Here is a 16,006-nt window from a genome sequence, read left to right as displayed (position 1 = left end):
CTTACATCACCAAATAAACATTTTTGGCTATAAATAAGGAACATTACTTCAGTCCTAACAACATTTTGAAGATGAAGATCTTTCTAGTCCTCATACTGTCTGCTATTGCCGCTAGCAGCTTGGCATTAGATAAGTGCACTGTACTGAGAGCAGTAAAGGACAGTGGTTTGGGCGGCTATAAGGGTTACACCGCCGGTGATTGTAAGTATTTCTTGGTTTTTACTTTTTCTTTTGATGTCTTTTGCCTCACACAGGTTACTACTTCTAGCTTTATTTTGTTGGAAATCTGCTCTGTAATTATTTTTCTTTTCTTATAGATGTGTGTCTAGCATATTATGCTAGTGGGTATAATCCATTATCTCACAACAGTCCTGGTTTATTTGGAGTGTTCCAGATCAGCAGCTACTGGTGGTGTGATGATGGTATAACTCCTGGACGCAAAAACTTATGTAATATACCATGCTCAGGTATTGGGAAAAAATTAGCATTTCTATCTTGTTTTGTATGTTCTGAATGTCATAGTTGCTGTAAAATGTTTTGCATGATAGAAGATACCTGCAGCTGTTATAATGTATAAAATGAGCTTTAGATATAGTTTGCAATGGAAGATTCATAAAATCTTGTATTTTAACAGGTGAGATGTGTAAACAGCTAAATTATAAGATTGTTTAAAAACTTTGAAAAGCTTTATTAGTTTCCTTACACAGTATCCAAACAGATCTAAAAATATGTCTTTCACCTTCCAATTAGGTTTCAGAAACAGTTGTTTATGAGAGACACTAACTGGCAAATTACGGATACCATGGGCCTGGGACAGTAAGAATGTGGGCCCACACTGGCGTCAAATTGTATACAGGGTTTTCCATAGGGGAGACAGCGTTAAATGAAAGTCTCTCCACTTACTGCCATTTTCCGTAGACTTTCATGTACAAAAGGTTCCCTACCATCATACCTACTTTAGTAACAGCTAGAAAAATAATGCTGTGTGCTGCAGATTTTTCCTGTTACAAGTAGCATGAAAGGAAGGAACCTTATGTACATGCAAGTCTACCGGAAATGTTGGTTAGTGGAGTGGCTTCCGTTTACTTGTCCATTATTTTTTTCTATAATGGAAGCCTTGATGTTGATGGTGGAGTGAACTAAGCTATACAGTAAGGAGGGCAATATGGCTCATGAGTGCTGTGTATCAATGTAAGGGCATGTTTCCTTATAACTGAGTCAGGGTTGTTTAATCCTTATACTGCTTGCCTGAAGAGACATTAAATTCATGGAAGCAGTGTAAGAAGTCTCATGTCTTCACAAATTATTATTTAGACAGGAAGAGATTCAAGGCCCAATTCCCTGGTTCTTTAGGTCAAGTGATAATCTCCCCACAGTAGATGAAGCTTTGAATACTTAGGTGCAGCAGTGTTAATGTTCTCCTGCCCTGTCTCATCAGAGACTCACCATGGGTGCTAAAGCGCCATAGGTGCTAAATCAGAGATGCTGCTGCCGGCATGTGATGTGTTTGTAGGGGAAGCACTGAATTACATAATGATACTGGATTCTGCAGACACACTTGACTATGCAATTTTGGATGGACATGGGCCTCCTGATAGTCAGAGGCCCTGTACACCCGGCCATTACAACCATATGAGGATCCCCCCCCCCCAAGGACAACGTTCTCAAATAAACAGGATCGTAACTAGACCTGAAACTTGATTGGCTTGGTTCTCCCTAAATTTGTTTAGTGAGTATCCTTGTGGATAGTACAGACTAAGTTTGCAAGGTCTTTCACATTGTTGGATGCTCAGTATAAGCAGTAACAAAATTGAGATGATATTTGCCTGGTGGGTCAGTATCCGATTTCAATATGATATCAGAAAACACCTGATTAGAAAACCTAATCAATGTAACCTATTGTTGATTTGAAATATTATATACATCATTTACCAAAAAATGTTCTTCTGTTTCAGCTTTGCAAAATAACAACTTGGTTGATGACCTGCAATGTGTTTCTAGGATTGTTCATGATCCTAATGGTCTCAATGCCTGGTATGTTGTAATTCATATTCGCATCCAGCAAGTGGTTAATTAAACATAGTACAGGAATTTATAGGATATCAGAACTTCAGAGAAACAATGATGAACCTGGGACAGCCTTAACATTGTATTGACGAAAGAAGAGCAAGTAGCAAATTAAAATCGTTATCCCATGTTGTGACCCCTATCTTCGGTGTGGTACTTTTACCTGGAAAATTCCCTAAATCTTTGTGGCTTAGTTTGGCAGCCTTGATAAAATAGATTGAAGGAACCCATTTTAGATGGTAGTGGTCCAGGTTAGCCATAATAATATATAATATAATAATAATAATTTTGCTCAACCTTTTCACTATTAAAATTAAGAACAATCCATAACGTTTTGCAATTGGAATGCATATAAATTATAGAAATCATATCAAGGTAATGAATTAAACAATTCAGGATTTAGTTAGAAAGTTATAGTTTTGTCTTAAGATCTTTAGAACATTTACCTAATTTAAGAATATAAAACTACATTTAGGCTAAGCCCATACTGTGTGCGGTCATTATTTTAAAATGTCAGGCTCATTGGACAGATATGGAACAATGTATGACTACACGTTTATAAAATTACAAAACTTAGACAATGACCCCCGCTGTTTTGTTCCCTGACCTCATGTCTTCAGCTTTCCTTTCGTATAGACTGTGAGCCCTTATGACCAGGGTCCTCCGTCCACACGTTGCAGCTCGATGTAGTTTTGTGTCTCTTGTATTTCTATTTTTTCTTGTATTAATGTAATGTATTTTGAACCTCTTATCAAATGTAGCATAGAATTAATGGTGTACTATAAATAAATGATAATTTCTATATTAATCAAATTCTCTGTCTGTTTCTACAGGGATCCTTGGAAAGTAAACTGCAAAGGAAAAGACCTGACAAGATTTGAAACTGGATGTTAATTACTTGTCGTCCAGTTAAATCTGCAATTTTGCATTCTAATCATATCATCGTAATAAAAATACAATTATAATAGGATTTTTTAAGGTAAAGGAAATGTTTCAGAGATGTCATTGCTACCATACCAGTTGCCATAGGTAACTAGTGCACTATTCATTTGATCCAGCTTTGAGACATCTCCCCAATCACCTTTTAATTATTTATGGGGTATTTCCATATGAGCATATTCATCTGTCATGTATATGTACATTTATACAGGTGGTCCCCTACTTAAGGACACCCGACTTACAGACGACCCCTAGTTAAAGACGGACCCCTCTGCCCACTGTGACCTCTGGTGAAGTCTCTGGATGCTTTACTATAGTCCCAGACTGCAATGGTCAGCTATAAGGTGTCTGTAATGAAGCTTTATTGATAATTTTTTACATCAAAAAATTTTGAAACTCCAAATGTCACTAGGGCAAAAAAAATATTTTCTCTGGATCTACAATTATAAAATACACAGTTTCGACTTCCATACAAATTCAACTTAAGAACAAACCTATGGAACCTATCCTGTACGTAACCCTGGACTGCCTGTATTCATACAGTTAAAAAATTTGTAGCATCCAATTTAAGAAATAAATGTACATGGCAAATGAATGGCATTATACATGGAAGTCCAGTTGGTAATAGCCTTTTAAAGGGAACCTACCACCACGATTCTACCTATATAGGTAGATCGGGTGGTAGGTGGATGAATGGGACGTGAGGATAGCCCTTTTTTGGGCTAATCCTCACGTCCTGGCTATCTTTTAGTAAACTTTAATAAGCAGGTATGTAAATTTTTTTAAGCTGCTACTGGGGCGCGGAGTAGGCAGACATGAGGCTACAAGTCGCAGCTACTCCACGCCCCAGTAGCCTCCTTTCTCCTCCTACCAGTTCATCTTTGGTGCGCAGCTCCTCGTAGCTGGGCGCCCTCGTCCGAGTACCCGGCTACTGGGGCGTGGAGTAGCCGCGACTTGTAGCCTCAAGTCCGGCTACTCCACGCCCCAGTAGCCGCTTAAAAAAATTTACATACCCCTTATTAAAGTTTACTAAAAGATAGCCGGGACATGAGGATTAGCCCAAAAAAGGGCTATCCTCACGTCCCATTCATCCACCTACCACCTGTTCTACCTTTATAGGTAGAATCGTGGAGGTAGGTTTAAGTATTTATCGACGTTGTGAGAGGTCAAGATCAGTAATGCATATGTTTTACATATAATCGACAGCTATACTACACAGAAATTATAAAATGATGATTAAATACACTGATTATTTCTTTGGCAAATTCTACAGTAATGCAAAAGAAAATTGACAACTGCTCTGATTCTGTTATGTTATATTCTTAATAAATTAAACAGCTTCTTACACTACAGATCTGGTTTGGTTTTTCAGTCTGTTATCTACAACAATACCATATAAACAAAATTGAAGACATGAACAAATAAACACCAGGATGAGAGTAACTAAAGATCACTGTATATTACCACTAAAGCCATGACAGCTTTGTTATTTTCTAGAGCCTTCCCTTAGGGGACTTTATTATCAGCATTTACCTTACAAAACCAGCACCTTCAGGTGGGGTTTGAAAAATAATTTTCAGAATAAGTTAAATTGATAAAAAATTCCTATATAAAATCAACTCCAAAGTCATATGCCAATGAGGCTCATTTATTACCCGGTCCAGTTGCGATCCAGCGGTGCGTTCTCCGATGAGTATTCGGGTTCTTCCGGGATTCACTAATGTCCGTGCGCCCGATGTCCACCAGGTGTCGCTGCTGTGCCTGGGTCCGCTGGAGTCCACCTTTTTCTCCTCGGTGCATGTAAGTGCTGATCTTGCGACACAATTTTTAAAAAAAATACTGCGGTTTTTCCAAATCCGTCGGGTTTTCTGACGGCTACGCCCCCGATTTCCGTTGCTTGCAAGCCGGCGCCGACGTGACACAATCCGATTGCGTGCGCCAAAAACCCGGGGCAATTCGGGGACAAACAGCGCAGAACTGTAATATTCGGGAAACCTCTGCCCCTTAGTAAATGAGCCCCATTGTGTCACCTTTCTACCTTTTTAATACATCTGAGTTAAGATCTTTAGTGATTTTGCGACTTTTTGAACAAAAGTCGCAAAAAGTCCCCAAAAAGTCACAGGATTGATGTAGCCAGTCATTCTCTTTCTTTTCTTACATGTACAGTAATTGCTGCCTCTCCTTCCATGTAAAGCAGGCAGCCCTGTGTAATGTACTGTGTTTATTATATCATAATCTACACAGGAAAGTTTTCTGTCTGACTTTTTTTTACTGAAAAGAACATGCAAACTGCTTGCACATGTATTTATAAAGTGTCCGCTGTACTATACCCGATGTGACAAAATTCTGCACTGAAATGGGCGTTCCGATGCACAGTCAGACCGTGTGCCACATTTATCTTGCGGTGTCAGATTTCTGTTGCATGCCCTATGTTGGTGCACCATGCCAGAGCTGTGCAGGGGGTGCCAGATTCATGAAGAACGTGCACCACAAATCATGAATCTGGCGCACCCTGCACACTACACGCCCCCTTCATCAAAAGAAGAAGCCTCCTCTAAGTGCAGGCTGTAGAGGAGCTTTGGCAATAAACCACACATGGAGAAGAGAACTTACAGGGTAAGTGGCTATATACATGGGACTGTATGGCTGGTGGGAACTGGGGTGTATGCTACATGGGACTGTATGGCTTGTGTGTATGTTGCATGGGACTGTATGGCTAGTGGGGACAGGGGAGTATTTTACATGGGACTGCGTGGCTGGGGTGTATGTTACATGGGACTGCGTGGCTGAGGTGTATGTTACATGGGACTGTGTAGCTGGTGTGGCTGAGGTGTATGTTACATTAGACTGTGTGGCTGGTGGGGCTGCGGTATATGTTACATTGGACTGTGTGGCTGGTGTGGCTGAGGTGTATGTTATATGGGACTGCGTCAGTGGCGTAACAACCGCCGTAGCAGCCGTAGCGGTTGCTACGGGGCCCGTGAGGTTAAGGGGCCCGGGGATGCACGGACTCCATTCAGTTTCCCTTCAGTGTCGGTGCCTGCCGGATCACCCCTACCTCTGTGTCCGCTCCTAAACCCGCCCCCTCCGTGAGCCGCCCGCCCCCTGCACAGGGAGACCGAAGGTGACTACCTAGCCCCTCCCCCCCCCCCACCCCAGGTGACCACCCGCCTATCCCGCTGCATGCTGGCACAGGCGGCCGCTGACAGAGCGGATTGATGCCCCTCCTCCTCCTTACTCTACAAGTACCCGCCGACTCCTGCACTCCCCCCACCCCCAGCGCAGCATAATAGGCAACCGCCTGACTCCCCCATTGTGACAAGCCGCTCCCCCCCCCACCCCCCGCGGCTGAACAAGCACCCGGCACCTGCCCGAACGACCACGGCCCCCCGGCGGCTGAACAAGCACCCGACACCTGCCCGAACCACGACGACCCCCCCGCGGACAAACAAGCACCCATCTGATCACCCACCTGAACACCAGCCTGAAGCCACGGCCCGGTCATCACCCATACAGCCCCAAAGCGTCTGATAAGGTAAGTATATACTTATGTATTTATCTTTGTGTATATATGTGTATACTGTGTATATATGCATATATCTGTGTATATATGTGTATACTGTGTATATATGCATATATCTGTGTATATTTGTATATACTGTGTATATATGCATATATCTGTGTATATTTGTATATACTGTGTATATATTGTGTATATTTGTATATACTGTGTATATATTATGTAAATATGCATATATCTGTGTATATTTGTATATACTGTGTATATACTGTATATATATGCATATATCTGTGTATATTTGTATATACTGTGTATATATTGTGTATATATGCATATATATGTGTATATTTGTATATACTGTGTATATACTGTATATATATGCATATATCTGTGTATATTTGTATATACTGTGTATATATTGTGTATATTTGTATATACTGTGTATATATTGTGTATATATGCATATATCTGTGTATATTTGTATATACTGTGTATATACTGTGTATATATGCATATATCTGTGTATATTTGTATATACTGTGTATATATGCATATATCTGTGTATATTTGTATATACTGTGTATATATTGTGTATATTTGTATATACTGTGTATATATTGTGTAAATATGCATATATCTGTGTATATTTGTATATACTGTGTATATACTGTATATATATGCATATATCTGTGTATATTTGTATATACTGTGTATATATTGTGTATATATGCATATATCTGTGTATATTTGTATATACTGTGTATATACTGTATATATATGCATATATCTGTGTATATTTGTATATACTGTGTATATACTGTGTATATTTGTATATACTGTGTATATATTGTGTATATATGCATATATCTGTGTATATTTGTATATACTGTGTATATACTGTGTATATATGCATATATCTGTGTATATTTGTATATACTGTGTATATATGCATATATCTGTGTATATTTGTATATACTGTGTATATATTGTGTATATATGCATATATCTGTGTATATTTGTATATACTGTGTATATATAGTGTATATATGCATATATCTGTGTATATTTGTATATACTGTGTATATACTGTATATATATGCATATATCTGTGTATATTTGTATATACTGTGTATATATTGTGTATATTTGTATATACTGTGTATATATTGTGTATATATGCATATATCTGTGTATATTTGTATATACAGTGTATATACTGTGTATATATGCATATATCTGTGTATATTTGTATATACTGTGTATATATGCATATATCTGTGTATATTTGTATATACTGTGTATATATTGTGTATATATGCATATATCTGTGTATATTTGTATATACTGTGTATATATTGTGTATATATGCATATATCTGTGTATATTTGTATATACTGTGTATATACTGTATATATATGCATATATCTGTGTATATTTGTATATACTGTGTATATATTGTGTATATTTGTATATACTGTGTATATATTGTGTATATATGCATATATCTGTGTATATTTGTATATACTGTGTATATACTGTGTATATATGCATATATCTGTGTATATTTGTATATACTGTGTATATATGCATATATCTGTGTATATTTGTATATACTGTGTATATATTGTGTATATATGCATATATCTGTGTATATTTGTATATACTGTGTATATACTGTATATATATGCATATATCTGTGTATATACTGTGTATATATTGTGTATATTTGTATATACTGTGTATATATTGTGTATATTTGTATATACTGTGTATATATTGTGTATATATGCATATACTGTGTATATATTGTGTATATATGCATATATCTGTGTATATTTGTATATACTGTGTATATACTGTGTATATATGCATATATCTGTGTATATTTGTATATACTCTGTATATACTGTGTATATTTGCATATATCTGTGTATATTTGTATATACTGTGTATATATGCATATATCTGTGTGTATTTGTATATACTGTGTATATACTGTGTATATATGCATATATCTGTGTATATTTGTATATACTGTGTATATATTGTGTATATATGCATATATCTGTGTATATATATGCATATATCTGTGTATATACTGTATATATATGCATATATCTGTGTATATTTGTATATATTGTGTATATATTGTGTATATTTGTATATACTGTGTATATATTGTGTATATATGCATATACTGTGTATATATTGTGTATATATGCATATATCTGTGTATATTTGCATATACTGTGTATATATTGTGTATATATGCATATATCTGTGTATATTTGTATATACTGTGTATATACTGTGTATATATGCATATATCTGTGTATATTTGTATATACTGTGTATATATGCATATATCTGTGTATATTTGTATATACTGTGTATATATTGTGTATATATGCATATATCTGTGTATATTTGTATATACTGTGTATATACTGTGTATATATGCATATATCTGTGTATATTTGTATATACTGTGTATATACTGTAAATATATGCATATATCTGTGTATATTTGTATATACTGTGTATATATTGTGTATATATGCATATATCTGTGTAGATTTGTATATACTGTGTATATATTGTGTATATTTGTATATACTGTGTATATATTGTGTATATATGCATATACTGTGTATATATTGTGTATATATGCATATATCTGTGTATATTTGTATATACTGTGTATATACTGTGTATATATGCATATATCTGTGTATATTTGTATATACTGTGTATATACTGTATATATATGCATATATCTGTGTATATACTGTGTATATATTGTGTATATTTGTATATACTGTGTATATATTGTGTATATTTGTATATACTGTGTATATATTGTGTATATATGCATATACTGTGTATATATGCATATATCTGTGTATATTTGTATATACTGTGTATATATGCATATATCTGTGTATATTTGTATATACTGTGTATATATTGTGTATATATGCATATATCTGTGTATATTTGTATATACTGTGTATATACTGTATATATATGCATATATCTGTGTATATACTGTGTATATATTGTGTATATTTGTATATACTGTGTATATATTGTGTATATTTGTATATACTGTGTATATATTGTGTATATATGCATATACTGTGTATATATTGTGTATATATGCATATATCTGTGTATATTTGTATATACTGTGTATATACTGTGTATATATGCATATATCTGTGTATATTTGTATATACTCTGTATATACTGTGTATATATGCATATATCTGTGTATATTTGTATATACTGTGTATATATGCATATATCTGTGTGTATTTGTATATACTGTGTATATACTGTGTATATATGCATATATCTGTGTATATTTGTATATACTGTGTATATACTGTGTATATATGCATATATCTGTGTATATTTGTATATACTGTGTATATATTGTGTATATTTGTATATACTGTGTATATACTGTGTATATATGCATATATCTGTGTATATTTGTATATACTGTGTATATACTGTGTATATATGCATATATCTGTGTATATTTGTATATACTGTGTATATACTGTGTATATATGCATATATCTGTGTATATTTGTATATACTGTGTATATACTGTGTATATATGCATATATTTGTACATACTGTGTATATACTGTGTATATATGCATATATCTGTGTATATTTGTATATACTGTGTATATATTGTGTATATATGCATATATCTGTGTATATTTGTATATACTGTGTATATACTGTGTATTTATGCATATATCTGTGTATATTTGTATATACTGTGTATATACTGTGTATATATGCATATATCTGTGTATATTTGTATATACTGTGTATATACTGTGTATATATGCATATATCTGTGTATATTTGTATATACTCTGTATATATTGTGTATATATGCATATATCTGTGTATATTTGTATATACTGTGTATATACTGTATATATATGCATATATCTGTGTATATACTGTATATATATGCATATATCTGTGTATATTTGTATATACTGTGTATATATGCATATATCTGTGTGTATTTGTATATACTGTGTATATACTCTGTATATAGGCATATATCTGTGTATATTTGTATATACTGTGTATATATGCATATATCTGTGTATATTTGTATATACTCTGTATATATGCATATATCTGTGTATATGTGTATATACTGTGTATATATGCATATATCTGTGTATATTTGTATATACTGTGTATATATTGTGTATATATGCATATATCTGTGTATATTTGTATATACTGTGTATATACTGTGTATATATGCATATATCTGTGTATATTTGTATATACTGTGTATATACTGTGTATATATGCATATATCTGTGTATATTTGTATATACTGTGTATATACTCTGTATATATGCATATATCTGTGTATATTTGTATATACTGTGTATATACTCTGTATATATGCATATATCTGTGTATATTTGTATATACTGTGTGTATATATGCATATAACTGTGTATAATCACGAAAATAGGCAGCACTCCAAGACGTCCAGCATTAGGTGAAAAAAAGTTCTTCTTTATTCCATGTTTAAAAAGTACAACAAAGTACAGCCACATTTTGGCTCGCTAGGAGCCTTTTTCAAACATGGAATGTAGAAGAACATTTTTTTCACCTAATGCTGGACGTCTTGGAGTGCTGCCTGTATTCGTGATTATATATTGAAGGCCCTAGGCCTAGGGCCTGGTCCTATTGAGCTTGCACCCGCTACTCTCTACTTTTGTGTGCTGTTTGTATTTTCTTTGAGTATATGCAGTGTATATATGCATCTACTGTATTTATACATGCACATATTTATATAATCATTTAAATATATGCACATATATGATGTATGTGTGTTTTTGCTATGTATATGGTATGTATGTAAATGATCTATATACTGAATCTGTGTGTGTATTTCCCGTATGTGTTTGTATATGCTGTATGTATATGCAGCATGTGTGCACATGGAGTTTTTATGCTGCATGTATATGTATATATGGTCAGTGTATACTGTAAGTGTGTTTAATATATATATAGTATATAATGTGTAAGCAGTATATGTGATGTTTATATTCAGTATGTGTGTATATACTTTATGAGTTTGTATATATAGTGTAACAGAGTGCATAAATGTGTGTGTATAAGTGTATACAGGTGTATGTATATAGGTGTGAATATACGAGTGTAGAAATTTATATGTGTGTATATAAGTATATAAATGTACGTATATAGGAGTGTATAAATGTGTGTAGTTGTATAAACATGTATAAGGGTACACTCACAAGTACGTGTGAGAGACATATATCTGGCTGCAAATTTGCTGCTGGATATACATCCCTCACAGGCATCTATAGTGCTTCGGTACAGTGAGCACAACGAGTACTCACTGTTTTGAGCCATGTCCGCAAAAGAGATGGAGCCTGATCTATCTATGGCCGTAACAACGACCATGCGGCTCTATTCTCTATGGAGAGTGGAGGGGTGAGCCGCGATCACCTCTCCAGCACTCCAGACATGTGCCTGCCAGGCTATAGCCAGGCGGGTATATGTTTATGTGAATGCAGCCTAAATATTTATATATTTTTTTATGGGGAAGGGGGCCCCATGCAGAAATCTGCTACGGGGCCCAGCCTCTCTTAGTTACGCCCCTGGACTGCGTGGCTGGTGTGGCTGAGGTGTATGTTACATGTGACTGTGTGGCTGGTGGGGCTGCGGTATATGTTACATTGGACTGTGTGGCTGGTGTGGCTGAGGCGTATGTTACATGGGTTACTGGGGATGAAGCGGCTGTATGTAGCTGTGTTACTGGGGATGAGGCGGCTGCATGTAGCTGTGTTACTGGGGATGAGGCGGCTGTATGTAGCTGTGTTATTGGGGATGAGGCAGCTGTACGTAGCTATGTTACTGGGGATGAGGCAGCTGTATGTAGCTGTGTTACTGGGGATGACACAGCTGTATGTAGCTGAGTTACTGGGGATGAGGCGGCTGTATGTAGCTGTGTGACTGGGGATGAGGCGGCTGTATGTAGCGATGTTACTGGTGATGAGGCAGCTGTATGTAGCTGGGTTACTGGGGGGTTATGGGCTCTATGTAGTTGTGTTACTGGGGGCGAGGTGGCTGTATGTAGCTGTGTTACTGGGGATCAGGAGGCTGTATGTAGCTGCGTTACTGGGGATGAGGCAGCGGTATGTAGCTGTGTGACTGTGGATGAGATGGCTGTATGTAGCTGTGTTACTGGGGATGAGGCGGCTGTATGTAGCTGTGTACCTGGGGAGGAGGCGGCTGTATGTAGCGATTTTACTGGTGATGAGGCAGCTGTATGTAGCTGTGTTACTGGGGGGTTATGGGCTCTATGTAGCTGTGTTACAGGGGGCGAGGTGGCTGTATGTAGCTGTGTTACTGGGGATGAGGCAGCTGTATGTAGTGGTGTTACTGGGGATGAGGCAGTTGTATGTAGCTGTGTTACTGGGGATGAGGTGGCTGTATGTAGCGGTGTTACTAGGGATGAGGCGGCTGTATGTAGCGGTGTTACTGGGGATGAGGCGGCTGTATGTAGCTGTGTGACTGGGGATGAGGCAGCTGTATGTAGTGGTGTTACTGGGGATGAGGCAGTTGTATGTAGTTGTGTTACTGGGGATGAGGCGGCTGTATGTAGCTGTGTTACTGGGGATGAGGCGGCTGTATGCAACGGTGTTAATGGTGATGAGGCTGCTGTATGTAGCTGTGTTACTGGACGATTATGGGCTCTATGTAGCTGTGTTACTGGGGGTGAGGTGGCTGTAAGTAGCGGTGTTACTGGGGATAAGGTGGATGTATGTAGCTGTGTTACTGGGAATGAGGCGGCTGTATGCAGCGGTGTTACTGGTGATGAGGTGGCTGTATGTAGCTGTGTTACTGGACGATTATGGGCTCTATGTAGCTGTGTTACTGGGGATGAGGTGGCTGTAAGTAGTGGTGTTACTGGGGATGAGGTGGATGTATGTAGCTGTGTTACTGGGGATGAGGCGGCTGTATGTATCTGTGTAACTGGGGATGAGGCGGCTGTATGTAGTTGTGTTGCTGGGGATGAGGCAGCTGTATGTAGCGGTGTTACTGGGGGAGAGGCGGCTGTATGTAGCGGTGTTGCTGGGGGTGAGGCAGCTGTATGTAGCTGTGTTACTGGGGATGAGGTGGCTGTATGTAACTGTGTGACTGGGGATGAGGCGGCTGTATGTAGCTGTGTTACTGGGGATGAGGCGGCTGCATGTAGCTGTGTTACTGGGGATTAGGTGGCTGTATGTAGCTGTGTTACTGGGGACGAGGTGGCTGTATGTAGCTGTGTTACTGGGGATGAGGCGGCTGCATGTAGCTGTGTTACTGGTGGGCGAGGTGGCTGGATGTAGCTGTGTTACTGAGGGGTGAGGTGGCTGGATGTAGCTGTGTTACTGGGGGCAAGGTGGCTGTATGTAGCTGTGTTCCTGATGATAAGGCGGCTGTATGTAGCGATGTTACTGGGGGTGAGGTAGCTGTATGTCGCGGTGTTACTGGGGGGGGGGGCTGTAAGTAGCTGTGTTACTGGGGGGAAATGACCCTTTTAGAAAACCTAATGCATTTAGGAAAAATACAAAGATATATATATATAATCAAAACATGTATATACAATGCAATTTCTTTTTTATCTATTATATTGGGGAGATTTAGATTTTTCTGTGTCTATAAGGGCAAGATTTCTGCATAACAGATTGTACATGCAGTGTCCTGGAAAGCATTAAAGCTTTTTGCCCCGGTTTCATGTGGGCTGTGTTTTTACGGCTTTCATTGTCCCCTCCAAATGACACCTGCCCTTTATTGTTTAGGTCACTGTGATTACAGGGATACCAAATTTATTTAGGTTTTAATAGCTTTAAAAAATTAAAACCTTTTTGTATGATTTTTTTTTCTATGATTTTGACATATTTTTTCGGTAATAACTTCTTCATGCTTTGGGGTATGCAACTGTGTCCGGTGTATTTGTGGGGAGCACAGGGTGGTCATTATGGTGTGAGGGGGAAGCATTGCTTAGGAGCACAATGTGGTCAGTTGTGGTGGGAGGGGGAAGCATAATTTCGGAGCACAATGTGGTCAGTTGTGGTGAGAGGGGGAAGCATTATTTCGGAGCACAATGTGGTCAGTTGTGGTGGGAGGGGGAAGCATTATTTTGGAGCACAATGTGGTCAGTTGTGGTGGGAGGGGAAGCATTATTTCGGAGCACAATGTGGTCAGCTGTGGTGGGAGGGGGAAGCATTATTTAGGAGCACAATGTGGTCAGTTGTGGTGGGAGGGGGAAGCATTATTTTGGAGCACAATGTGGTCAGCTGTGGTGGGAGGGGGAAGCATTATTTAGGAGCACAATGTGGTCAGTTGTGGTGGGAGGGGGAAGCATTATTTTGGAGCACAATGTGGTCAGTTGTGGTGGGAGGGGGAAGCATTATTTTGGAGCACAATGTGATCAGTTGTGGTGGGAGGGGGAAGCATTATTTTGGAGCACAATGTGGTCAGCTGTGGTGGGAGGGGGGAGCATTATTTAGGAGCACAATGTGGTCAGTTGTGGTGGGAGGGGGAAGCATTATTTTGGAGCACAATGTAGTCAGTTGTGGTGGGAGGGGGAAGCATTATTTCGGAGCACAATGTGATCAGTTGTGGTGGGAGGGGGAAGCATTATTTTGGAGCACAATTTGGTCAGTTATGGTGGGAGGGGTAAGCATTATTTCGGAACACAATGTGGTCAGCTGTGGTGGGAGGGGGAAGCATTGTTTTGGAGCACAATTTAGTCAGTTGTGGTGGTAGGGGGAAGCATTACTTAGGAGCACAATATGGTCAGTTGTGGTGGGAGGGGGAAGCATTATTTTGGAGAACAATTTGGTCAGTTGTGGTGGGAGGGGGAAGCATTATTTCGGAGCACAATGTGGTCAGTTGTGGTGAGAGGGGGAAGCATTATTTAGGAGCACAGTATAGTTACACTGGTGAAACTATACTCTAAGTGACTGTGATGTTTATAGTTGCAGTGTGGAGGATCTGCTGCACAGAGCTGAAGAAGCAAGGGTCATGGGTGAATACAGCAGCAATAATTTATGGTCAGGAAGTGCCGCTATGTTTTGCATGCTGAGTAGCAGATCATCACTTGTAAGTTACTAGATGCCACTTGCGTGATGCTACAGGTGTCTGAATTGTGCTGTGACGAACCTCCTAATGTGCGTAGCATTGATATATCATAAGCCAGTGAGGGTGAACCTTTTGGAGATAGTGCCCAAACTTCAACCAAAACCCACTTATATGTTGCAAAGTGCCAACATGGCAATTTAAGCTGTAACTTATTGACCCCTGTCAATCACAGGTTTCAATCGTATTGGCGTCCTGAGTTTACCAATATAATAGAAATATGATGGAGAAATTTGGATTGTAGCTTCCTTGCAAAGTCCCCTGAAA

General features: G+C 38.0%; 1 protein-coding gene across 2 annotated transcripts; it reads left to right on the top strand.

Moving 5' to 3' along the window:
• The first annotated feature begins 43 nt into the window (after positions 1 to 43).
• On the top strand, positions 44 to 4,358 carry LOC140064438 (lysozyme C-like). 2 transcript variants are annotated; one of them, XR_011847763.1, is made up of 5 exons: positions 44 to 201; positions 318 to 467; positions 1,956 to 2,034; positions 2,901 to 3,063; positions 3,116 to 4,358. XR_011847763.1 is itself a non-coding variant. In XM_072111354.1 (4 exons), the coding sequence occupies exons 1-4, from the start codon at positions 72 to 74 to the stop codon at positions 2,959 to 2,961; spliced, it is 420 nt and encodes a 139-aa protein (XP_071967455.1). In that variant the 5' UTR covers positions 44 to 71; the 3' UTR covers positions 2,962 to 4,358. The 2 variants fall into 2 exon arrangements, 1 of the variants encoding a protein (XP_071967455.1); XM_072111354.1 differs by having other exon boundaries at positions 2,901 to 4,358.
• The last annotated feature ends 11,648 nt before the right edge of the window (positions 4,359 to 16,006 follow it).

This window comes from Engystomops pustulosus, chromosome 6 (genome assembly GCF_040894005.1).
Source record: "Engystomops pustulosus chromosome 6, aEngPut4.maternal, whole genome shotgun sequence".
NCBI lineage: Eukaryota > Metazoa > Chordata > Amphibia > Anura > Leptodactylidae > Engystomops > Engystomops pustulosus.
Note: the sequence above shows the minus strand (reverse complement) of the source record. Positions and strands in the feature narration are given on the sequence as shown.

What these genes read in the sequence shown, in the direction of transcription:
- LOC140064438 (XM_072111354.1), top strand. Translation starts at nt 72, where the DNA reads ATGAAGATCTTTCTAGTCCTCATACTGTCTGCTATTGCCGCTAGCAGC. An exon ending in GGGTTACACCGCCGGTGATT is followed by an intron (nt 202 to 317) that starts GTAAGTATTTCT and finishes CTTTTCTTATAG; the next exon opens with ATGTGTGTCTAGCATATTAT. An exon ending in ATGTAATATACCATGCTCAG is followed by an intron (nt 468 to 1,955) that starts GTATTGGGAAAA and finishes CTTCTGTTTCAG; the next exon opens with CTTTGCAAAATAACAACTTG.